The 27,175-nt window shown below is 36.4% G+C and overlaps 2 protein-coding genes across 8 annotated transcripts in view; one reads left to right on the forward strand and one right to left on the reverse strand.

The window, feature by feature from the left end:
* Nucleotides 1-5,425, forward strand: part of HINT3 (histidine triad nucleotide-binding 3) — a 77,043-nt gene extending 71,618 nt beyond the window's left edge. For 4 of the 6 annotated variants that reach the window (XM_088963077.1, XM_088963083.1, XM_088963078.1 and 1 more), the window contains exon 7: nucleotides 5,075-5,425. In XM_088963077.1, the coding sequence (XP_088819203.1) occupies nucleotides 5,075-5,212 (138 nt within the window). In that variant the 3' untranslated portion in view covers nucleotides 5,213-5,425. The remainder of the gene's footprint in view (nucleotides 1-5,074) is intronic. The other 2 variants (XM_088963079.1, XM_088963080.1) reach the window with 1 other exon arrangement.
* Nucleotides 5,426-7,612: 2,187 nt separating this feature from the next.
* Nucleotides 7,613-22,426, reverse strand: INT1 (inositol transporter 1). 2 transcript variants are annotated; one of them, XM_088963085.1, is made up of 6 exons: nucleotides 21,311-22,426; nucleotides 14,755-14,825; nucleotides 14,321-14,656; nucleotides 11,392-11,499; nucleotides 11,109-11,294; nucleotides 7,613-8,842 (listed from the first exon to the last, which is right to left on the reverse strand). In XM_088963085.1, exons 1-6 carry the CDS (start codon nucleotides 21,450-21,452, stop codon nucleotides 8,153-8,155), a joined length of 1,533 nt encoding a protein of 510 aa, XP_088819211.1. In that variant the 5' UTR covers nucleotides 21,453-22,426; the 3' UTR covers nucleotides 7,613-8,152. The 2 variants fall into 2 exon arrangements, with proteins under 2 accessions (XP_088819211.1, XP_088819212.1); XM_088963086.1 differs by lacking the exon at nucleotides 21,311-22,426 and having other exon boundaries at nucleotides 14,321-14,683.
* Nucleotides 22,427-27,175: the final 4,749 nt, after the last annotated feature.

The raw sequence follows: 27,175 nt of genomic DNA on the forward strand, positions 1-27,175 counted from the left end.
ACCTCCACAAGGAAAAAATTTCGAACCAAAACACAGCATTCACAGTCCACTACTTGGGCAAAAGACAACACTGTTCATACCTGTCCACAAACAGCCCTCTTCACATCACAGAATAGAGGGCGTCTAGCACACCACTTCAACGACCACCACCACAGTAACTGGACGCATACTCACCTCCAAAACCACAAAACAACGACTCCTTTCTGGCCCCTTGTCGAGCTTCCACTCAGCCTAGCAGAAGTTTGAAGAAGGCTGAAATAGTTGGCGGCGAACCCAGGAAGAAGACAGTAGCAAGGAAAAATGAAAGGAGAACAAGGTTTTACTGCTCTGATACCATGTAAGAAAACCCTATTCAATTCTAGGTTAAAGTAGAGAAGAAGAAGAAGAGAAGAGAAGAAGAGTTTGGCCAGATTAGGAAGGAGAAAAATCAGTCCTCCCTAGCCGACCCACTTGTATTTATTTCAAATAATAGAGTTACAAGAAAGACCATATTGTCCCTCATGAAAGATGGGACACATAACTTAAACTTAAATAAAATAGACTTTTCACTCTCAAACGGATAAACCAAAATGACCAAAATACCGCTGATTCGTGTATTCTAACACTAGCAATAGCCTCCTAGTGCTAAACCTAAGGAGCGTGCATATTTTGACTCATAATATAAGAAATGTTTGGGCGTGTCATGCAAAAATATAGAAGCCAGCCTACCATCCTCTAATATCTCCCTACATCATTAACCAACTCACTATCCAAAGCATTAATCCTGTGGTTTTGGTCAATGGGAGTATCAACTAGTTTAACTTCTAGATTCCTAGATTCCTAGTTTCCTGTAGTAGGTCTAATGCATACTTCCTCTAAGAGATGAATATACCATGTTTGGATCTTGCAACCTTGATCCCTAGAAAATATTTTAGTTCACCTAGGTCCTTAATCTCAAATTCTTGCTACACTGATTTCTTGTGTGCATCGATCTCACTTAGATCATTCCCTATAACAACTATAATCATCCACATACACAATCAGCACTGGCGCTAGTAGTCCACTCCTCTTCACAAAGAAAGTGCCATCTGACTAGGTTTGTGTGTATCCTAAACGGATCAATGCCCCCCTAAACTTGTCAAACCATGCTCTAGGTAACTATTTCAAACCATATAATGACTTCTTCAATCTGCAAATCTTTCCTTCACCAACATCCTTTTAAAAACCAATTGAAAGGTCCATATACACCTACAAATCACCATTAAGGAAAGCATTTTTAACATCAAGTTGGAAGAGTATCCACGAGTAAGTAGCTACTAGGGACAAAAAGATTTGAACTAAGCTCATCTTAGCCACTGGTGCAAAGGTCTTCACATAATGTATACCATAAGTTTGTGTATACTCTTTTGCAACCATCCTTACCCTGTACCTCTCTATGCTATCATCAGCCTTGTACTTCACAGTATATACATCCAACTCTCTCTTTTTCTGTAGGAAGGTCAACTATTTCCTATGTTTGATTCTTAGTCAAATCCCCCATTTCTTCTTGCATAGATATTCTCCACTCAAGTGTAGAGAGAGCCTTAATGACATTCTTGGGTATAGACACAAAGTTTAGGAAAGAAAGGAAGGCACAATAGGAAGGAGATAGGCCACCATAGGAAAGATGGTGTGAAATGCATTGGGCTATGCATTTTCTCTTTCCCTTGAGAAGTGCATTGGGAAGATCAAGATCAGTTGCAAGATCAGTGTTAGGTATAGAAGTATCATCAATGGGATCAGAAAAAATAGTAGGCTCAAGGGAAATACCCAGTGTTTTAAAAGCACAAGGCGAGGCGCAAAACTACAAAAAAAAAAGTCAGAAATTTCATGCCAAAAGAATTTTAAAAATTCAAAAAATATTAAACACAATGTTAATAAAAAATATAAACATAAAATTTAAAATAATTGTTTTAAAAAACCAATTATCTAAAATTAAAATACATAAACATAACATGTAAAGCGTATTCAAAAATAATAGCAAACATATAAAGCATTTTCAAGCATGTAAAACCCACAATCTCTTTTTTTCCTTAATTGCATTGCTTTAAATAGCTAATGTGATGTAAAACACTAAAACATATTGCATTCTTGATTCTATGAGTTGCCTTTGTACCACGCCCCTTGAGGCAAGCTTGAGGGGCGTGGTTGGGGGTCCGGGAGCGGAGCCCTCGGCCCAGCCGTTAGACACAAAAAAAGGCAAAAAGTGCAAAATTTTAAAAAGGCGCATGCCTAGGCTGAGGTGCAAGGCGCATCAGGCACACCAGGCATGCGCCTTTTGAAAGGGGTGCGCCTAGGACCTAGGTGAGGCGCATACCCCAAAATGCGCCTCGCTTGTGCGCCTAGGCGCACCTTTTAAATCATTGGAAATACCTAGAACTATATCAAGCAAACTTGGGATCTTTAATGGACCAAGGAGAGGTGTGGATTCCCCTGCTGGAGCATGTGTGGAGTCAACCCTCTTGTGGTTGCACCAAAAGAACTATGAGGCAAGTCGTTATGGGTTAGTTTGTGACACTAGAGGAGCTAATGGAGTATATGAAAGAACATGAAAAGGAACAAAATGTGATTTCTCCCCAAGACACTCCCCTTAGGGAGATCCACCAGAGAAAAAGCATGTAGACTAAAAAAAGTAACATCCATAGTGACAAATCTGCTCCTTGACATTGGATCATAACAAAAGTACCCCTTTTGGTTTTGAGCATGCTCAAGAAAGATACATTTATTGGCCTTAAATCCAAAAACTCTCAAAGGTATATGAAACCTTTGGAAACAAAAGAGTGTATGGCACCTTAAATCCAAGGACAAAGTATTGTCATCAATTACCCTAACTGTCCCTCTCCCAACAATGGGAATATGAGAACCATCTAGTGTAAGACTCTATCTCTACTAGAACACAACTGGTAAGAAGTAAAAAGGATAGACTTATTGGTCATATGCTCAAATGCTCCTGAGTCTATAATCTAGGGAGGTCTCTTCCTACCTGAGGAGGATGCATAATTTGTAGTGGCATATGAACTACTTGCAAGAGCAAAAGTAGTGTAACTAGCTCCTAAGTCTCATGCACTTTGCTGCCCGCCTGAAAAAATAGAACTAGTCGAGTCCTTATTTATAAGCTGCCCATACTTCTCCAATTCTGTCATGACCGTTGCTACTACAATGGTCTCCACGTTGGCTTGAGTAAGAGCCCTTGATGAATCTCTAGTAATTTCCACATTAGCATTCCCTTTCTTGCAATAATCGTACACCAAGTCCTTACCTTCCCTCCTAATCTCGTTGCTCCACGTGTGACCATTTGGATTAGGTTTAATTGTACTAACCATTCCCTTTCTTGCAATAATCGTACACCAAGTCCTTGTCTTCCCTCCTAATCTCGTTGCTCCACTTGTGACCATTTGGATTAGGTTTAATTGTACTAACCATAGCTGACTGGTCAATTTCAAACTGTCTCATCATAACATTTCTCCTACTCTCCTTTCTGGACACACAGGCATATGGTTCAGAAAGAGCTTAGTCCAACCAAGAATTGTTGTTTCCTCTCTAGAAAGAATGTGTTGTCTAGCAATATCAAACCTAGGGTTCAAGCCAATCAACAACTCAAAGACCCTATTCTTCTCCACCAATTTCTAATAGGTTGCAACATCTTTAGTATTCTCCCAGACCACAACCTCTAAGTGATCTATCCCTTGTCAAAGCGTTTTTAGCATAGAGAAATACATAGCAAGAGGTCTATCTCATTGTTTTGTATTAATCACCTGATTCCTCAACTGATAGGCTCTAGTTACATTCTAGTTTTGGGAATAGGTCTTAGTCACTCCATCCCAAATCTCTTTTGTAGTATTAGCCCACAAAAAATTTCTACCAATGTGAGGTAACATTGAACTACACAGCCAATACATTACCATGCAATTTTCCTGCACCCACCGGGAAGAATTTGTATCAGGTTTCTTCTCCTCCCCACTAATGAACCCCAATTTCTCACAAGCACCAATAGTCATCTTGGCTGATTGTGCCCATTCTAAATCGTTTGTACCATATAGTCTTACCAGACCCGGTCCACCAACTGGTTTCTGCTCAATGCTCCAACCCTCTATTTCAACTTAATAAGTTCAAAATCAAAGAAGGATTATGTAGAAATACTCCCAAGACCAGATCAATCTCACAAACAAGGGTGGAAAACCTTTCCAGGGGAAGAAAACCTTACGTGGGGAGAAATCTCCCTTCTCAAGAGCTATGGGAGAAGAGAGAAAGGTATTGATCTCTCTAGGAAGCTCAGAAAAGGCCAGAAATTGAGTCGCTACTATAAAAAACTTAAAGAAGTCTAGAAAGGTCTGAGCGCCCAACACTAGGTAAAAAATGAAGAGCCCAACTTACTTTTCCCCGCACTTTCAGTTCTTCCTGATTTTGATGCCAAAATACAGATCATCTTCTTGATGACTGAAACCCACTATAAAATCCAGAATTGGGCAATTTGAAGTAGATCGATCAGCTCTCTATCTCCTCATGCAGTCAGCTGATTTAGGACTATATGAATCAGCCTCAAGAAACCCTATTCTTGCTCTTTGATATCAAATAGAAATCTACTGAAAAAAAAAAACTGTAAAAGAAAGAGGAAAAAATGAAGTGTTTTTGTGAGAGAAGAGAAGAAGAAAGAGTGAAGAAACGAAAAGAATGCAAAAACTCATCTGGCCGCCCTCTCCCATTAGTATTTATACTTAAAATAAAAACTATGTGCAATGACTGATACGTCCTTATAGGGTGGCTGATACAAAACTCGATAAAAAACACAAAAACACTACTCTAAAAGCTCCCAAATAATATTCTGTGATCCCCACTTTCTAACTAAACAAATAATAAACAAAATCAAGTAACAAAACTGTAAAAATCCTCAACAAGCTTTTGAAACTTTAAATGACTCACTCTGTATTTATCAATATGAATATTTTTCTTTATCACTCATTGTCGCCGTACCTTCTTGCAAACCTTCAAGATGGAATGAAGGAATTTGGTTTGGTATCCTACACCGATGCTACAATTGTAACTGAAAAATTTTCAGAGTTTTAGGAGACGACGCATAAAGCTGGACAAAGAAGCAGCTCAGCTTGCAGATCACATTCGAGAACAGTTCAAGGTGCTTGAGAAAAATTGTGAAGATCACAGTTCTCAGCAATCTAGCGCAGTAGGAAAAGAGTGAGATTGCTGATTACCATGCTAGATTCCTGAATTTGTATTCTATGTACATTAATTGTCAATTTATCATTCTTTGGAGTAAGTTCAAAGTTGAGCAACTGTGTTTAAGTCATGTTATATTAGGTATCAGTGTGTCGAGAAATAAATTTTCTTGCTTAACAATTAATTGTGGATGTTTAAAACACCGTTTCGGTAGTGCCATTGTGATTATTTGTAATTGATCGCATGAGTAGTTTAAGGTGATGTCCTATTGTGCGTGTGTATGGCGCACACGTCGTACATGCACATACTTGGTAACCTGGGTTGTCGGATGGGTAACCTGGTAATCCAGTTATAATCTGGTTTCTTGTTTACTTCTAATCTGCCATGTTACAAAACCTGTTGGCTCAGTCAACAACCTGTTACCTGGATGCCAACTGTTGGCCTGTTCGAAGTGTTAATTTTTTTTTTTTTCTAAACATTTGAAGTGTTCAAAGGATTACTAGGTTTGTATATATTCTTTTTGAACATTTTTATATTGATCACAAGTTGACAGATTGATCCAGATAGTTGAACTGTTGACCTATTGAGCCAGATAGTTGAACCGCTGACCTATTGATCTGGAGGGTGAAATGGTTCAACATCCGGTTTGGGTTTTGAATTTATAGAGTATAGACAACTTGCCTTTGGGCTCGACGAATCGATGGTGAAAACCTTCTATTAACACAACATATAAATATAAAGAATAAACCGTCCAAAACACATCTAATTTCCAATTCAAAGTTCATGTCAACGTGGGGAGCATTGTTTACCATGTATGCTTCCATTATTCATTGAGGATTGACAATACATCTTATGAATAGGCGATTTAAAATAGTTGTCTTCTAGTTTGCAAATTACGTTGATGCTTAAATTGTATATTAGCTTTCCAAATTGCTTGATAAATGTTTATGACGAAATAAGTCCTTCCCTACCATTTCCAGAGTTGAGTATTGAAATTAGAATGATCATAATGCAAGTATTCCATTGGCCACAATACTTGTTGATTACTATCTAGGTTGGAGGTTGGACTAACATCATTGGGCTTTGCGGGTGGTTGGGCCCAACATAGCCTAATTCTTAATCAGGTCTAGTTTATGTTGGACTCAATCCAATACTAGATGACTATTGAAGATGCAGCATGTCTTTGAGTATTACAAAGCCTCTAAGTTCAAGTGGTACTCTACTTTTGATTGGTTTTGAATCAGATGATTGTTGGCTCAAATTAGAACCCCTGAGTCCCTATCCTATACGCTATACCCATGCTAACTTGGATTAACTTCCAATTTGTTTTGATTTGTTTCAAATTTGGGATTAGACTGAGATTAAGGAGAAATCACAATCTCAATCAGTCTCTGCTCGAATTGGCATTGGATGCCACATTATATAGAATTTTCGTTTGCCCCTTTCAGGAGTGATTGAGATGATCAATTAGATCAAACCTTTCTTAGAGAATCAAATCCAAATCCCTAGTTCCTGGCCAATGGGAACCCTAATCAAGTTTTTGGAGCTTCGGAACTATTGGAATGAGAGGGCAGTTTGAACCCAAGAGGAGTTGTGCCGCCTATAACTCGTGTTCATCGAGGGAGAGTGTAGGATTATGGGTATAGACACCATAGGAAGCATATGCCCTTTTTGAGGTGTAAGAGGGTCTAATCAGTAATTGCACATTGCACAAGATGGTATGGAGATGATAGCACAGAGCACATTGGCCCTGTTTGGTGCGTTTTTCTATGCAGGCTGCCAGCTGTTTAGAAACCCGTTTTGGTCTTTTCTAGTTTGGTTGGAAAAATATCTAACTGCCTAAAGATGCCACCCTGAAAAGATGCATGAAGCCCGTTTTGGGCTATTTTCAGGAAGCTCTAAATCAAATTTATCAATTTTTTTTTTGTCTTCAAATGGAAAGAAACGGGAAGTTGGCTCGATCTTAGTTCATGCCGGATCAGATGAGTCTGGTCTTTTATAAATTTATCGTGGTACAAATACAAGTAAATAAATCTTAATTTAAAAATTATATAAGATCCATTAAAATTTCTTAAGATTCATATCATAAGCAATTCATAATTTTAATTACTAAACTAATTAATCTAGAACTTTTAATTTTATAAATTACCAAATTAAGTAAATCATTTTAACATAAATATATACTAATGGATTAATGGTTCATTCATTTCATGAACATTTAAAAAATATTGATTTTAATAATCTACTTTTTTAATTTTATTTTAAAACTATTTATTTGAATTGCATGTAACCCCAAAGTTAATCAATTTATTAATTGATATCATTTTTTATTTCGCTCATAAAAGAAACTATATTAAGCTAAGCATAAATACAACGACGAGGGTAGACACCCCATACATATCAACTAAGACAGTAAGACAAATACAAGGAGGAACAGCACAAATCTGCAATCTACTAGATTGTTCTGAACCTACTTTTGATAGTCTATCAGCACACAGATTGCTTTCTCTATGACAATGCCTGATAACCACATTGGGGCACTTAGTAGTAAACTCAGTTTATCATCATATAAAGGACCAAGACACCATACATTAGACTCCTTGAAGCATTATTAGAACATTAGATTGAAAATCCGATTCGAGCACCAGCCTGTTGTACCATCTTTCCTGAACCAGCTTAAGTTATAGTTTAAGAGCCCATACTTTCAGCCACATCAATAGTTGTATCACCAAGAAAATCTGGGAAACCACATATCCATCGGCCATTATGATCTCGAACAAGACCTGCTGCTGCTTTATTTTATTCCAAACTTCTGGCGGTGATGTCCATTTGCTCCTTAAGAACATTATGATTGGCCTTACATGAATAACAAACCTCAAAGCTGAGCTTTTATTCCAACCCATTGTGAAGGAACCCTGTATTTGATACTATTAAATATACAAGGCGAGGGGCATATAACTACTTAGAACCCATTCCTCCTCCCAAGTAGGCCTTCCCTGTCATTCCCACTCCCCAATGCTCTCTCTTTCCACAAATTTTCCATTTGCTCAAAGCTCAACCCCTTTGTTTCTGGCACATAAACAACCACAAACAAGAAAGCGAGTACAGCAACACCTGCAAGAATCAGGAATGTCACAGCAGTCCCCACAACAGCAGCCATTGACAGGAACGTCTGTGCTACAATGAGATTTGACACCCAATTCACGGTTGCTGCCATACCACCACAAACCCCTCGATAGGCCTCAGGATATATTTCTGAGTTCACAGCCCATGGCACAGGCCCCATGCCAGGTGAGAAAGAAGCAATGTACAGTGCTAGTCCCAAGATTGCAAGCCAGCTATATCCACTACTGCAGTTGCCATGCAGAACACCTTCCTCACAAAGTCCCAATGAAAGACCAGATGCCTGTAAGAAGAATGCCCCAGAGAGGACCACAAGGGATACAATTACACCAGATAAGCTGGTTAGGGCTAAACGCCGCCGCCCAAAACGGTCAATCAGGTAAATACCTACAATAGTTCCTGTAGCATTCACACCAGCAACAATCAAGGAAAGGAGCAAGGCTAACTGATTAGAATGAAACCCAGCCATTTGCACAATTGTAGGGCTGTAGTACATGACTGTGTTGATTCCAGTGAACTGCTGAAAAGCCTGCAAACTCAAATTTCTGAATCAATGAATAATTCTTGACATTCTGATCCATGATTTTCACTAATCTAGTTTTGCCATTTTACTTTTTAATTTCCCTATAAGGCAATATTCCAAAAGAGCTCCTATTATATGAACCATGCAATCAGAAGTAGAAAACCATAGGTGGTTCAAAATGGTAAGAGTACTATAACGTTTTATCGTATCATCAACATAGATAATTTTAGGTTCAAGCAGGCAAGCGGAATTAGGTGTCTGACATCAATGTTGCAGCATAAAGCCTAGCATGCATGATGTTAAACTTTTACAACTCAGATCTCACAAGCTGCACCTTATCACATTGAGTGATGTGCATTTGAAACAACCAAAATGTACTTTTGTTTCTTGCACAAGTTAATGCAACGCACCATACCAAGAATCAGAGAAGTCAATGGTAATAGAATACCTAAGCAGATTCTACATTGTTCATTTTCCATAATCAAACCATTTACCATGTTGTGTTTGGCCTTCAAAATCCTTAAGCCATAATAAGTTTACCCCTTCAATAACCTTTGAGAACTCTATTGAGATACCATCAGGTACTTTTGCCTTTCCTCCCTTCATCTTATTTAGTAACTACTTCACTTTGGTAATTCTAATTTTATGGAAGTAGATGTTATTTTTAATGCCACTACATTTATAAACCCCTTTTTCATTAGCACCCTCTAAATGTTCTTCATTTAATAATTTCTCTAAGCAGTTTACTTATCAAAAAAAAAAAAAATTCTCAAAGCAGTTTATTGTATCTTTCCTCTATTTCTTCATCTTTTGTTGAGACTCCTTGATCTCCATCTTTGATGCATCTAACATGATTTAAATCTCTGCCTTCCTTTCTCTCATTTTTGCTAATTTATAAATCCATTTTCTCCTTCTTTAGTGCCTAAGTTATGATGAAGTCTATAATATGCTTTAAATTTAGATTCACTTACTTTCTTTTTTAATTTCATTTCTTATGGCTTTATACTTTTCCAAGTTTCTACATCTTTGGTCTTCTGCCAATATTCATAACATGCTCATTTTACTTTGGTTGTACTCTGAATCTCTTCATTTCACCACTAAGTTTCTTTTGCATTTTGCTATTTTCATTTAGATTCTTCTAAAACGTCCTTTGCTACTATTTTTTTATACAGTTAGCAATTTCCAGCCACATATTATTAATGTCTTCATTTAAGTTTCACTTTCCTTTTATTATTAACCTACCTCTAAATTGTGCTAATTTTTCTCCTCCTAGATTTGCCCACACCTATTTCTTAGGCACCTACTTTATTTTCTATTCACTTCAATTTCCTAATGTACACATCTACCACCAACAATCTATACTGCATGGTTAAGTTTTCCCCTGAAATGACTTTGCAATCCTTGTTGTTCTATTCTCCTAGTAAGGGAAAAAAAAAACTTATTTAACTTAAAATATAATCCACTTTTAAATGTTATTAAATGTCCATCCTTTTTAAAATGTGTTACCAATGCTATATTATAAGCTATTGAAAATTCTAAAATTGTTTTCCTATTTCATTTCTCTATCCAAATCCAAATCCTCCATGTGTCGTATCATATCCTGCAATTCTTTTCCCAGCACACCTATTTATATGTCCTCCTATGAAAGTCTTCTCTTCATTTGGAATTTCTTCGATTAAAACCCCTTTTTAAGTTTTCCTAAATTATCTTTTAATGTTAATGATTTCCCCACCTAAAATTAGTTAGAATTATTCTATCTCTAACTCTTTTAGTAGTTACAATTTCATTTTTTAATCCTTATCTACCATTATTTCTACTCCATTTCTATTATTTACTTCTCCCTTGTACTATAGTTTGTAGCATCAATTTCTTTAGCATTTCCCCCTTCCATTTAATTTCTTGTAAGCATGCAATATGTATGTGTACATGCACACCATGGTTTTAAAAGCCGACCCAGAAACGGAACTGTTTTGGCCACCAGTTCCCGGGGTCAAAAGGCCCGACCATGCGGTCTGATCCCAGTCATACTGGACTTGGAGCCATGACCGGTTCCCAGGCCAACTGTCCAACCGCCTGGTCCAGTCTGGTTTCAAAATCATGACGCACGCATGCATCCATGAACTTGGCCAACAATTACCATTAAACTATTATGGCCTACCACTAAAAGCTACATATTGAGCCATGTGCCAAGGCAGTATTGACAGCTCAATGATGGCAGCATCCAGTTATCTAAAAACACTCATACAGCTTAGAAGCAGTCATTCATTTTTACCTGAAGTCCAGCACCAGCCAGAAATGCAAGTCTGATTTCCTTGTATTTGAAAATATCTTGATATCTGATAGCATTCCCTGTATCAAGTTCTTCTTGCAATGCAACAGATAGTTGGTCAATCTCCTCCTCCAAACGGTAAGGATCATAGATTTTAGCAAGTACAGCAACAGCTTCAGATTTCTCATTCTGCAGTTAAGGCTCATGTTGAAAATGAATGGCACAAAACAATAGGCAGTCTACAAATAAATTCCACGAAAGGAAACAGAACAAAGTATTTTTGTACCTTCATATAAAGCCAGCGGGGAGACTCAGGAAGAAGCAACATAAGAAAAAATTGTATAACAGCTGGTACAGCAGCAACCCCAAGCATCCAGCGCCACGTCCCTGCGACCTGTTCTATCATGAAAATGGCATTCATAGATTTTGAGCAAACTGAAATTTAGGCTCTAACCATAAGAATAAAGAAAGTACACACAGCATACATGGAGAATTTCTTGCAACTAAATAAGAGAGAAAGAGAGCTTCTCTTATTGTCCTCCCAATTCCCAATCAATCACAAGTTGAGGATAGAGTGTCAAAGAAATACTTCCTACCAGTGTCATTAGGAGGGTGCCCCTGAATTCCCTTATTTTCCACAATAAAATATCTTTGAAGAGATAATATTTCTTGAAGTAATTGCAAGTTATTAACTTAGAATAAAAAGTAAATTGAAAACATCAGATCGGGGTCATGTAGCAGAACCATATAGCTGGAACAAGGCTTAGATGATGATTTGGGTAAGTCCCATTTTGATAAAGGGGGACACCACTTCACTAATAACACCCAATTGATATAGTTCCCAGAGGTCCTATCACCCACCTCCATTTCACTTGAATGACAGGTGGCAACTCAAATTCAACCCAAGTGGGCCATTTCTTGATGCTTACACCCATACTTCTCCAATTCTGACTTAACTGCTGGTACTGCAATGGACTCCAAGGAAGCTGGAGTTAGAGGTCCTAATGAGTCTCCAATGATTGTCATAATAGCATTTCCTTTCATGTTTCTAACCCAAGCTGATATAAGATGTTGATGGAGTTTCTAGCAGGTATCTCTAGTATGCTTAGGCTTCTTGCAATAGTCACATACCAAGTCCTTCTTGTCTTCTAGTTTAATCTCATTACTCCCCCTGTCTCCATTGGGTTTAGGTTTGGCTGTACTAACCATAGCTGATTGGTCGATCCTAGTCTGTCTACATTCCTCCCACTCTCCTTTCCATACACAAAAGTATATGCTTGAGAAAGGGTCACACTTTCTCCAGAAAGAATGTGCTATCTAGAATAGGGGTGAGCATTATTCGGCTAAAATCAAAAAACGAAACCAAAAATTTCAATTTTGTTTTTTTTTCGGTTCGATTTTTCCAGTTTTGGTTATTTCGGTTTTGTAAAATTTTGGTTTCGGTTTCGGTTTTCATGTTTAGAAACTTTTTTAACCGAAAAAACCAAATTAACCGAACTTTATTATCTATAATATATATTAACATATAATACATATATAATATGTAAAATATATTATATTGTATTATATTATGTATTAAAATATATAATTTATTATATACTTTGTATAACATATATTTTTTAGTATATATTATATATTAAAACATACACTATAATATATATTAGAATATATACAGTGCTGAAATTTGGTTTTAACCGAAAACCGAACCGAAAATTTTGGTTTCGGTTATTTAGGTTTTTCAATATTTTGATTTCAGTTCAGTTTTTCATTTAAAATTTTGGTTTTAAAGATTTCGGTTTATTCAGTTCAATTTTTATCCAAATAGACCATTTGCTCACCCCTAATCTAGAAATATCAAATCCAGGGTTTAGTCCAGCCAGGAATTCAAACACCCTATTCTTTTCTACCAAGTTCTAATAAGTTGTTGCATCCTCAATACTCTCCCAAACAAGAGGTCTATCTCCTTGCCTTGTATTAATTATTTGATTCCTCAACTAATAGGCTCTAGATGCATTTTGCTTCTGAGAATAAATCTCAATTGCTCCATACTAATTCTCCTTTGTAGTATCAACCCACAAAAAACTTTTACCATGTAATTCTCTTGCACCCACTGGGAATAATTTGTATCACGTTTCTTCTCCTCTCCATTAATACACCCTAGTTTTCCATGTGCACCAATAGTCATCTTGGCTGATTGTGGCCATTCTAGATAGTTTGTACCACTGAATTTAATTGTAGTAATAACCCCAGATCCAAAAGGATCACTATTACCTCCTACACCCAGACCTAGGTCACCGATAGATTTCTGTTCAGCACTACAGTCCTCCATATCAATTTAATCAGCTTAAATCAATAAGAAAAAACAAACAAAATACTTCTAGATCAGATCAATCTCAGCAGAATAAGTGGGGAGCTCTTCCTTTGAAAACCTTGCCCAGAGAGAAATCTCCCTTCCTGGTAACTGAGAGAAGCAAGAGAATACTGTATCGACCTCACTATGAAGCCCAAAACTTGCTAGAAACTGAACCACCCACTGTAGGAAGCTCCAAGAAATCCAGAAAGATCTGAGTGCCCAATTCCAGGTCAAAAACCAAGAGTCCAATCTGACTAGGACTCTTCCTTCACTCTAGTCTTCCTGATCTTGATGCCAATTAATCAATTTTCTATTCCTTTATGCAGTTCTCTGATCTAGGGCTGCATGAATCTGCTTCAAGAATGTTTAATCTTGACTCTGATACCAAGTAGAAATCAATAGAACAGAAATAAAATTTCAAAGAGGAAGAAAGAAGGTGAGAATTTGTGGAAGAGTAGAAGGAGAAGAGAAAGAATAGAGAACAGAAAGAGAAGGCAATAATGCTGCCCACCCTCTCCCATTAACTTTTATACTTACATAAAAAAATAAGTACAAAGACATATACCCTTGATAGGGCGGCTGATGCTTACTACTTAAAAAAGAAACATAAATTACAGCTTAAAAGACTTATAACAAATAGATTGTAGTCCCAACATGCTAACTAAACAAAATAAGAAAATAAAAGAAGCTAATAACAGTAAAATCCTCAACAACTTTCTCAATCCACCTACTATAATATATATACTAGGTAATTTCATTTTAGTTCTTACTTTTAAGGATTTTATTGGGTATTTTTCAAAATAGCTATAATAAAGAAGAGATAGATAAATAACAGAAAACAGAAGATTAAAATAAACCTGACCTCAGTAAAAGCAAGATTCACAAGGTAAGAAAGAAACTGTCCACCAGTAATCATAAGAACATTTGTGCTCACAAGTCCTCCCCTAATTTCAGATGGGGATGCTTCAGCAATATAGATTGGAGCAGTAATAGATGCTACACCCACACCCAAGCCAACCAGAAGCCTTCCAAATATAAGAACATATGGGTCTGGTGCAGCGGCCATCACAATTGATCCAATAGTAAACACCACATCAGCAAAAAGAGTAGCTTTCTTACGTCCACAAGCATCATTCATCCAACCCCCTGCTGCAGCTCCAATTACTGCTCCTACTAGTGCCATGCTAACAATTGTTTCCTGTAATTGTCAGGATTCAATAACTTTCTGAGAAACAAAAGTCAATCAAGTTGATTATTCAAACATCAGAGCAAATAGAACAATTTTATAACTTGTACCTGTAGAAAGTTACTACGATCAACCATCTCAAAATCATCTCGAATATAGAGAAGAGCCCCTGATATAACACCTGCAATAAATATTTTCACTATGTTAGGTAAATATGACACTTCAGAACAAGGAAGCATTAACTGAGAAATAGAGTGTTGATGCAAATGATGCACCATTTAATATCAAGATTAAAGGATTTCAAACTCAGGAATCTAAAAGAATTTCTTCTGGTATAACCAAGTTAAGAAAAAAAACAGTAATTGTAGTCATGAAGATCCATATTATGTAAGTTTTTTTTTTGTATTATTATTTTTTATGTACCTTGTATTATCTTGTGTCTCCTGTTTATTTTAAAAGCACAAGATGCCAAAAAAAAAAAAAAACGGATTTTTGCACCCAAGGCACAAGGTGCAAGGTGAGACACACCTTTTTGAAGCAACACAAAAATTTTTGAAGAAATTCAAAAAATATTAAAAAGTAGTGTTAATTAAAATGCAAACTTTGATTTTAAACTAAATGTTTTAAGAAGCCTACTAGCTCAAATTAAAATACATAAACATAACATATAAAACATACTAAAAGTGAAATGCAAAAATAAAATCAAATGTAACATATAAAACATATTCAAGCACTCAACAATTCAAGCATGTCAAACTTTACATATCTTTATTTCTTTCCCAATCACATTACTTCCAATAACTTATCTTTATTTCTAGCCTTACCTCGAGGCTTAGGCCTTTGGCCTCGCCTCAAGAGCCTTTTAAGACAATGCTCAAGACTGCATGGGATGCACACCAAGAATCCTTAAAACGGCTCTGGTACGAAGTAGGCAATAAAGTACCACAAAAAATAAAGAAAATGGAAGAAAAAGAACAGAAGAAAGGTTTACAAGAGAAGAAGAAAGAAGGATGAGGTTGGAGAAGAAAGACGAGGGGAGAAAAAAAAATTATTGCCGCCCTGTGCAATAATATTTATACTAAAGTGTACAAAGAAAAGTATGCTCTTAATAGAGCGGATGTTACAAAACAAATAAAAACCAAAAAAAAGCCCAACTAAGACCTAACTACAACTGTCACCAGATTCTTTATTGTTCCTATCAAACATTGTTTTAAAAGGCTCTTGAGGTGAGGCTACAAAAAAAGGCCTAGCCTCAATAGCCTTGCCGCCAGCAAGGCTTAGGCCTTGAGTTGTTTGAGGCTTAAGCCTTTGGGCCTTTGGCCTCAAAATGTCCAAGGCTTAGGCCTCAACTATTCAGCATGCTAATGTGGAATATGAAGGTTTACATAGGGGCAAACATAAATTTAAGACAAAAAAAAAGCCTTGTGTTGTATATATTGGTGTAATGAGCAAATAAATAAACATGCAAAAAATAAAAACTTGCATATAAATGTATAAGAAAATAACTTGCCTTACAGTTCATGCTTTATTCTTAACCATTTGCCCATTTGTCTCATACTTGATAATCTATTTCTTCTAAAGCACATGCATCATATAGATGGTCACTCTTCACTAGCATACTAGTGCAAGAAAGGAAATAGGAATGCCTTGTTCTTCAAAACAATGTTGGTTCATATCCCTAAATTGAAAAGTTTGACTTCTATGGTTTTGTTATTCTAGGGGAAAATTAAAAAAAAAAAGGGAAAAAATAAAATACTAATTTGATAAGATTCTAACCAAAATTGTAGTGTCTCTTTGGGGTACCGATACCCCTTTTTTATGGTATTTTAAAAAAAAAATCTTTTTAATAATAAAATAATATAAAACTAACCTTATAAAATAATAAAAAAAAAACTATAAAAAAAGGTATGCATGGTTCAAAGTGCTGATACTCAATACATCCCTTTCAGCATATTAGGGTGTATGGATACTTTGAACCATAAGTCCATGTCTAATATACTGATAAAAATAAATAAATCCATGTCTAATATATCATACAAGCCATATAAGATCCTAATGTTATGTTTTCATGTCTTTATTGTTTATGGATTATATCATTTTCTTTTTTTTTTCTCAAGGCTTACGCCTCACCCCTATGAAACACAACCGCCTCGCCTCCGCTCTCAAACTCTGAAAGAATCAGGACCCATTCCAAAATCCTATTACATACCTAGAAACAAGACGATCATGAGATTTGTGCTTGTCTTCAAAAAAAAACTTCTATTTCTTTCTTTCCAAAGTTCCCAACAAAATGCAAAAGGTATACAGCTCCAAATGATCTTTCTTTCCTATTTCCATTCAAGGCTGGCCAGAGAGCCAAACTTTCACTTGAAGATCTTGGGTTCCACATATCCATTTTGAAAACTGAGAAAAGGAGCCCCACATAATCTTTGTATAGCAGTGACCAAAACACAGGTGAAGCACAAGTTCATCCTCTAGAAGACAAAGTTAGCATCTTCCTGCCAAATGAAAGCCTTTACCCATGATGTGATCTTGTGTAAGAATGCTGTCCAATGACACTATCCAAGCAAAAGGGCACTACCTTAAGCAGGAGAGGATTGCCCCAAACACCTTTAACAGTTTCCCTATCTACTTGATTCCTTGCCGAAGCGTTGAGAAAAGACTTCACTGTGAAAATTCCCTTATTACTCTCCTTGCACCATTTAGAATCAACTCTTTCCAGATTTAACTCTGCTCTTTGGATCTTAGCTAGAAGATTAATACATTCCTCCATTTCCTAGTCTAGAAGAGCCATTCTTAACTTTGGGAACCACACCACTCCACCTTGTATAATTTCATAGCATTGAGCAATTGAGATATTTCTTCTACTCAATCTATACATTCTTGGACAAAGATCACAAAGCTTCCTATCCCCAACCAATCATCCTCTCAAAACCTAATGTGTTCACCATTCCCAACATTAAAAGAAACAAAATTCAAAATATTTGAATGACAATTCATTTTCCCCTTCTAGAGTTGACACAAACTCCATATGAAGGTTTAACCTCCCTCAAATCCTACCCATAATTAACTTATTTGCAAGCAATCACCCTTCTCCACAATGAATCCCTCTCCCTCCCAAACCTACATAACCACTTCCCCAAGATAGCTTTATTAAAAGTTCTTACCCTCCTAATCTCAAGACCACATCCTTCTTATCCCTGAAACCTTTTCCTACTTCACTAGATGAAATTTCTTATAATGACCCCTAACATTCCAAAGAAACTCCTTTTTCAAATTCTCAATCGTCTCCACAACTGAAGCACAGCACCTTAATCAATGAGAGATAATAAATTGGAAGATTAGACAAAACACTCTCAATTAAAGTAATCTTTCCGCCCAACAACAAATACCTACCTTTCCAACTCGCCAATCTTTGATCAATTATATCTAAAATAGGCAGCCAAATATATGTGCTGAAGATTTTGCTCCAATAGAAGTCCCAAATCTCACTCCCCCACCAAACATCATATGACTCTAGCACAAGCCTCCAAATTTGCATGCAAAATGCCCCCCACCACAATCATTACACTCTTTAACAGATTAATTTTTTGCCCAGACACCATCTCATAACATTTCAAAATTGCTCCTAATATTAGAACTGCAGCATCCAAAAAAATCAATGTATCATCCGTAAATTGCAAATGTGAAATCAACACCTCTCCATTTCCAACTAGAAAACCTTCAAAAAGCCCCTATTCCACCCCTCTTACCAACATTCTGATCATCACCTCTGCCACCAAGACCAAAACAAGCAGGAAAATAGATAACCTTGTCTAGTGCCTCTTGAAGCTTGGAAAAATCCACCTCCTCCATTTCTCCCCAAATCCCATTCCATCCAGAACTTCTAACAAATCCCATTCCACATGATCATAAGCCTTATCAATGTCCAATTTACAAATCACACCTACCTTCCCACTTCTAATTCTTGCATCAGCACATTCACTTGCAGCCAAAACCCCATCCAAAATTTGTCTCCCTTCTACAAAAACCATTCAAGTAGGACCTAATACTTCATGCAAAACTAATTGCAACCTTCTTGACAAACTTTTCCAATAATCTTATAAGGGCTAGTGATTACACTTATTGGCTGAAATCTTCTACCTTCGAAGCATCCTCCACCTTAGGAATCAAGGAAATGAATGTAGTTTTCGCACCTTCTCAATAAACTTTGCAATCTACATTTCTTTAAATATCTGCATAAAATCCTTCTTGACAATATCCCAACAAGACGTAGAAAAAAATATTGAATCCATCCAACCCTAGTGTTTTGTCTCACTTCATCACCTTAATTGCTGCCCATACTTCCTCCTCTTCGAGTTCCCTTTCCAACCAAGATTTTTGGACTCCTCCAATTATTTCCAACCACAAATCACCAAGGAAACAGTTACTACATGGAGAGGAGCTGAACAAATCAATGTAGAAATTTTTAATAGTTTCTGCAATTTATTCCTGGTCATCCACCACCCTTTCATCCTCCTCTAGCCTAAGAATGAAATTTATTTGGCCTAGAAAGAAGTGCTATTTTATCCCCTTCCTTAAGCCATAAAACTTTAGATTTTTGCCTCCACATCACATTCTCAAAATGAAATATTTTCTCCAATTCTTCCTTCAAAATGTTTCTCTCTCTTCTCCCTTCATTGGACAATGCATCCTCTTTTTTCAGCCTATCCAACCTTGGCATTTTCCCTACAAGCTCTGTCTTTCTTGTTTGCACATTTCCAAGACCTGTTTATTCCACACTTTTTTATCAGCAACACAGAAAACTTAATTAATTACCTAAATTAGAAAAGGTTACAAGGGGTTGTGAACCCGTTACAGCAACAAACACCCCATCACCCTATTACAATTGAGCCCAATACAATTGATGTTTATGAACACGTTCTTAGCCAAACCCTCCACCAAACAATTAACTGACCTTATTACCCTCTTATTTGGATTTTCAATTCCCTTGAAATCCACTTGAAATGTATAATTTCATTTCAATAATTCCAAACCACTCCCTTACGGCCTTACCTTTCTTCAGCCACCCAACTACTATCTTCAAATCCCCTTCAATAACCAACTTTATAATCCCCATTTCTTTAGCTTTTGTACCCCAAAAATTGCTGCCATAAGCTCTGCTCCGACTGCATCACCCCTTTCTATTGCCCCCCAATTCCTAAAGAAATCCTCCACTGTAAAGTTTGAAAAAAGTTTCGATTTCTTCACCCAATGTGCAACTCTTAGGGTTACAATTACAATGACTGTCTCCTTACTCTTTTCTTTTTCCCCAAAAATTCTTGTGTTCCTCTCTTCCCGAACTGTCCAAAGCACTGCTTACATCCCCACAAAATTCTGCCCCCTTTTTTGTACACAAAACAAATGGGCAAAACAACCCATCCAAACTGGCAGGGGGATTACACCTACAACCAAAAAGAGAACAAAACCATTCCCAAATACAACAAACAAAGGGACAGGAGATTAAGAGATGGTAGGCAGTCTCACCATTTAACTTATAGAGAAAGCACCAATTAGAGGACAAGGACACATTTGGTCTTTTCCATTGCAACAAGTCACAAGTATTAATGCTCCCATGGAAAACTTCACAACAAAAAGAACTAACTTTTGGGGGGATAGGAATAGACCATACTTCTTTCACAGAAAAGGGAAGAGAAGATGCAGTGGCTACAAGAGAGGTGAAAAAAGATTTATAGGAAAACATCCCATTAGGACTCAAAGACCAAACCCGACTACCACTTGCAGGAGCATTAAAAACTATGTTGTCCAAAATACTCAACAGGTTAGACAAAAGGAATTCCAGACTCTCTAGGGTTCCTCAAAAGACCCAAGTTCCAATTCAACCCAATAGAGGAAGAAGACTGAATGAACTCCGACACAGGTCTTTCTTTCAGGTTGAAGAGAACAAGCATGGAAGGAAACACATCTTTCAAAGGAGACTCCCCAACCCAGACATATTCCTAGAAAGTTAGGAGATAAAATTGATAATCCCATTGATCCTAACAACAAGCTGAATGTTGAGAAAACGAGCTACATAAAATTAAGGGTATATATAAATGGTTGATAAGCAGGTTGTTAGATTTGTTTGACTCGACCTAACACATCCTACGTTGTTAGTGCGGTAAGCTAATACAATCATCATCCTCAGGGACCACATCTAGGATAAAGTTAAAATGTATTATAGTAAACAAACTTTATATGAAAAATATTGGCCATATCCATCAAGGAATCCCCAATTAAATATCCAATGGAGAAGATGCAATTATATTATTTCTTTTCAGAGCTTTTGCAGCAATTGTTTCTAAACAACCAAAGAACATGAGAAAGACCTTGGATGGTTAACATCCCCCTACTTTGATAATAGAGGATATCTTCCATTTCCTTCTTCAATCAGGACTTTGGTATTCCTCTTCAAGGTTGAATACTTTTATCATCCAAGCATTTTGACTTACAACTTACAAGAGTAATTGATCATTGCTAAAGTCTAAATCAGATGCATCACTTACAACTAAATAGAAAGAAACAAGATAATATCAAGACGAGTAGAACGTTCAAGAAATAGTACTAATACCTCTCATAAATCATAAACAGAAAACATAGCAATAGCACAGAAGATTGTATCAGTACCTGTGTCATACCCGAACAACAAGCCACCAATACTAGCAGTCAGAGTCAGACCCAGTACATAAGGGTTGCTGAAATACGAATTCTTTCTTCCAGCGCCTGAGTCCAAATACCCTGAACTTCCAGGTAAAGACTCGATTGTCATCCTCAGAAAATTCAACGCCCAGCTCCCACAATTTGCAAATAAAACACCCTGAAACCAATCTCCTTAAAATTTGAAATTGGCTAAACGAAAATGACCAGAATGAGTATAGACAGCACCAGTTCCTCGATAGCAGCTTCAATTAGTATCAAAGAATAACACTCCCTTCTTAATTAGGGTAAAATGGTAAAACCCCTTAGAAAAAAATTAAAGGGTTTTGTACTCCCATTTATTCAACGGACGAATTTCTTACCAAGATTTCAATTCAGGCACCCAAAAGAAAGTATTACAATCCTCCAATTCAGTGACAATTCACGGAAATACCCCCAAGACCACCTAATCTCAATCTACAACACCTACCCAAAACGAAATTCGAGAGACAAAAACACAATAACGAGCGCAAGAACTTGAATGAAAATAGCCTCAAACCCAATATCTCCACATAACAAAAAGAAATCTATCTCCTTCCAAAAGTGCGCACAATGAAATTCTTTAAAGAAATTCACAGAACTTTGAGCTCTCCAATGCTTCCAAATTCAGCGATAATCAGAGAAAAAAATACTGGGAAAATCCCGATAATTTCGATAGCTTTTTGTCCTTAGATCCTTAGAGAATCCCGTGAAATCCTTGAAACCTGTAACAACAGAAGTAGTGGTTGAGAGAGAGAGAGAGAGAGAGAGAGAGAGAGAGAGAGGCTGCCGTGAGCTCTGAAGTCTCCCTTTTCAACAAGCACGACTTCGGTGAATTTTTCGTGTTTACAAAATTGTTACAAGCCTTCCTGACCACAAAAGTAGTATGTAATTTCATGGAGTTCCCCGTCTCCCCTTCAGTTGAACACTTGTCAGTTGTCGCTCAGTTGTTCAAATTTTTAGACAAATCTGACCAACGTGTCAAACCGGATAAACTCTTGGAGCCCCACTACGATGCGGAGGAGGCATAGATACCTGAATAGTTGGAAACCAATGAATTGGTATCATAGATTGGAGATGTCAAGTTCCAAATCTCCGCTTGAATAAAACCCCTACAGTGCCCACACAAATAAAACGCATACTTTGTGTTGATGCAACGTGGTTTTATGCCACAGCCATCATTTTGGAATCGTACTTTTGAACAAGGTTTGACTGAAAACGAATGCTGTTCGACTGGCTGTGGAACCAATGATAAAGTTCCACGTCATTAATAAAATATATGGTCTCGCACTAATCACATTACAGACGTGGAATCTCATCATCGGTTTCACAGCTATCCGAACAAACGTCGCGTTCAATTCATCCGAATTCCGTACTTTTACTTCTCACCCCTTTAAATCCACAGCCATCATTCTACATCCTATCTCATCCCCTTTTTAACATATCAAATCAGCGCCTCACATCCTTTCAAATAAATAATAAAATTTTCAATTATTTGATAAAGGCATCTGATAAAAAAAGGCAACTTTTTGTTCTTTATATCAATAAAAAATAATATTTTATATAATAACAAAAATAGGATAATTTTTTTTTGAAAAATATCAAAAAAACGGCATTGTCGCTCGTCTTCCTCCTTTGCCCCTTGGCAGGTTAAGGTCATCAATGGCAACTAACACCCGATCCTCACGAGAAACCATGAGGTAAAATCATAGGTGGCACAGTGGAATGTTGTCTTGCTTCTTTAGTCAAAGTGACGTCAACAACCTCAAATCCCAGCCAACCTCAGGCTCTAGTTGCTCCTGTGGAGACCGCAACAAAGCAAAAGAAATTCATTTACACGTCAAGTGGTCATACTTCTACTACCTAATTCGCCCGAGTTCATCTTTGCCTTTCTCGGCGCATCTACACTTTGTCTGAGATCGCCAAACAAACCAAAGACTCGAATGTAGCCATCGATTTGCTTTTTGGGACGTGAAGAGCATTTCTGATTATAACTTGGTTGGAATCTTATGATCCATTCGCATTAGGGCTGTTCATAAGAAGGCCCAACCCGACCAACCCAGACCGATCCAATCCGAGTCAGTCAAGTTTTCATCAGCACGGGTCGGTTTCGGGTTGTGCAAATTCCTAAACCGATGTGTGAAAATCGAAACCGACTTAGTTCCTAGTTCAAACATGAAGTTTCAAAGCCCATTAGGCCACCTAGTTTTTGAATGGTTGCAAGAAACTTTGGATTAGTGAATAGTGATTAATGAACAACTTTTGTGATTAACTTTTCATTTAAATTTTATCATAGGAGATGGCTGAAATGATGTTCAATTTATGACTGTTTTTAAAATTAGCAAGATTTTATCACAGGGATGAACTTAGAACCGAAACCAACCCAAACCGACCCAACCCGACTCAAACCGACCAAGTCAGTTTTGCTTAACACTGGGTCGGTTTCGGTTTCTATGTCAAGTAACCCGATCAGGTCGGTCGGTTGGAAAAACCGCAATAAACCGACCCAACCCAACCTGTGAACAGCCCTAATTCACATGAATACGAAGATAGAGACAAAGGAAGAAGACGAGCAACAGTGCCATTTCTCCTTAATTATGTGCTTTTACAGCAAATAAATCCGATCATATCTAATTTGATCCGGTAAGAGTTGGATTTGGATACCTCCCTTGATCATGAAAAATCGAATCAAATAAAAAAAGTCAATTTCTTTAATTAACAGGTCCAATTAGAATAAATCTCAATCCGGTGCACCACGACCCAATCTAATCCTTTAATTATGAATATATATATATATATATATATATATATATATATATAGATATAACTATACATTATATATTATAATATAGTATTATATTATATAAATAATATACCAAATATTAATTTAAGCAGTATTAATCATAATAAAGAGGAAAAATGACTACAAAATGCTCTTGTGCCTTTATGAGAAATTGTTCCTATTTGGGAGCATATCTGTGTTGGGGGAACATTTATGCTCAAACCCATAATTACTAAAGCATTTTGTACCAATTACTATAAACAATAAACTTTGTTGTGATTGAATATATTAATCTTATTTTCCAATTAATTACTTTGTTCCCATAGTACATGATTCTGCTTTCATTAGTAATCGTTATATTCTATTTCATGTTGAGTTAAGCATATTTGTTTCACATATGCGGCTGCTCATATATGACTATGTATTCCATGGTTTTTAAAAACGATCTTGAGAGGTCAAGGGTCCAGTTATCGGGTTGAATGGTTTGACCGTTTGAACTAAACGATCAATCCGTTTTGACAAAAAATTAAAAAAATAAAAATGATCAAAATCATATAAATGGTTCGAAGGGTTAATCGTCTGGTTCAATGGTTTACTGATCATAATCAACGGTTTTGGGAAAAATTTTCGATTTTGGGGAAAACCAATATCGATCACCTGAGCAGTTCTCAATTTTTTCAGTCCGACCATCCAATCAGGTCCGGTTTTAAAAACCATGATATATTCCTTCCATTGTGTTTTGATGAGAAAAGGCAAAATTTAAAATACAAGGGAAAAAATGCCTCACTCTAAAGAGTCATCCTTGATAGGGGAAGTAAATGTTCTCTCACCTTACTGAAAAAGCAAGTTTCAGCCAAGACATCACCCTTAGCATTTACTTTTCCATTGGAGCTAATTATAGAAATATATCTTATTACCAATTGATAACTTTCCTATATGTTTACTTTCTCACCACTTGATCATATATTTGCTCTTCTTTGTTTTGCGATGAGATTATGGTCATTTATCCCTCCCTTCCTTTTTGTTGATGGAGAAAGGGGGAAAAGTTTAGTATTGATTGAAAAATGATGCATTGTTACAAGAAAAACGAGGGAAGATATGCTAATGATAGAAAACATCTTCTCAAGCAAAAAATGGGGAGTTTTCCTCCTATATGAAATTTGCAACAACCCTTTTATGTTTTAGGGGGAGTTAAAATGAGTAGTTTCCTAATTTGAACTTGATGGAGTATTCCCTAAGAGAATACTAATGCAATCACTTATATGATTGAAGGAGAGCTATAAATGGTTATATTATGCTTGGTTGTGACATTTGAGAAATCTAACCAGTTATTCTTTGCTCAAATTCCTAAATCTATTTATGTAAGTTTTAGCAACAAGTGTTCATCATCTAATATGGCTATTCTGGTGCTGGATGGTTATACCTATTACCTGAATTTCATAGTTGTGCTTAGAATACTAAATCTTATTGATTGGTGTAAATGATTAATGCATCCATCAACTGAATGTTATAATATTCTTTGGTCGCATTTGTGTTAAAATGTTATATTTACACTTGATTAGTTTGGTAGCAAAATCATTTGAAGATTTTAATGTATACTCTCAATGTAAACCTATTATTGTTATCATTTTTCTATTAATGGTTTGTCATCATCAAAAAAAGAAGAATGTTGACCCTATGTATTTGGATGACAACAAACTCATTGACTGTACTAATGGTTTGAAAAGTAAATGTGTAGTTGCAATGAAACTTTTTCAATTGAGCTTAACAAAGATGAAGAAGAAATTATTTATATGAAACTAGGAAGGAAACTGACAATCCTTATTTGATCTTAACAATGATGAAAAAAAAATCATTTATATGAGGTAAAGAAGAGCAACTGATTCTTATGATGTAATGAAGATACTCAAGGCTCTTCAAAGAAGATGATGATTCAAATGATAAAATGAAGACATCAAGCACCATCTACAAAGGAAGATTTTATACCAAAGGAAGAAGAAAAAAAAGACATCAACAAGCACCAAATTACTTAGGCCCGGTTTGGCGCATCTTTCCGTGTACTCTACCGGCTATTTACAAGCTTGATAGACTACGATTCGGTCTTTCCCCATTTGGTTCATGGTAGATCTAGCCACCAAAAGTCGACATGTTGAAAAGACACAAGAAGCCCAAAATGAGTGATTTAGGAAGCTCCAAATAGAGCTTTTGCGTTTTTTTTCTATTTGTTTTCGCGCAAAAAGACACACCTTAGCCAAACAGGCTTCAGGCTGCTTAGATCTTAATGCAAAAGCTCAAGGCGTCTTTTAACTGCTAGAGCTACCAAAAGATCTTCCTAAAAAGACTTCCCAAACGGTACCTTAATTTATTTTCATCTTGTTAGGACTTGATAGACTAGATACAAGGTATACAACACGGGCTTAAGTGAAATCATACTTAGTTAACTAACCTTATAAACCAATGGTTAAAGTCTGGTTTGGTTCTTGGCCTTTTCCTAGATTTTAATTGAGTTAAGAATGTGAAAAATCATGTTTAGAAAGAGATTGATTCTCAAGCCTTTGGAATGAAAATCTATAAATGCTATAAGGTTAAAATTGTTAAAGTAGTAAACTATCAAAAGAAAGTAGTAAGACTATTTTCCATAGGAAAATGTTGTAAATAGTGCATGTAGTCAACTACCTAAAACCTATAGACAATTACCCTTGACATAAGAGAGCAAAGTCACTCTATAGTAGATTACCCATGAACCTATAGTCAACTATCCTTGACAACATTTACTTGGGACATTATAGTCAATTGATAATTTGTATTAGTCAACCAAAACATGAAGAAAAACTTTTCACATGATCTCTATTCAACTGTTTGAATTTTGATGTCTCTATCCTCTTGGAAATTCAAAGAAGTCGGATAATATTTTAAAATTGTACCAATAGAGGATTAATGAGCTCCAACATTCAAATAATAGTAAAGAACGACTATATTCTTTAGCATATAAAATTGTATGAGAAGAGGAAGAAATGTGTGAAAAGCATGTGAAG

Source organism: Nelumbo lutea, chromosome 1, assembly GCF_056320005.1.
Source record: "Nelumbo lutea isolate HS-2025 chromosome 1, American lotus-T2T, whole genome shotgun sequence".
Lineage (NCBI taxonomy): Eukaryota > Viridiplantae > Streptophyta > Magnoliopsida > Proteales > Nelumbonaceae > Nelumbo > Nelumbo lutea.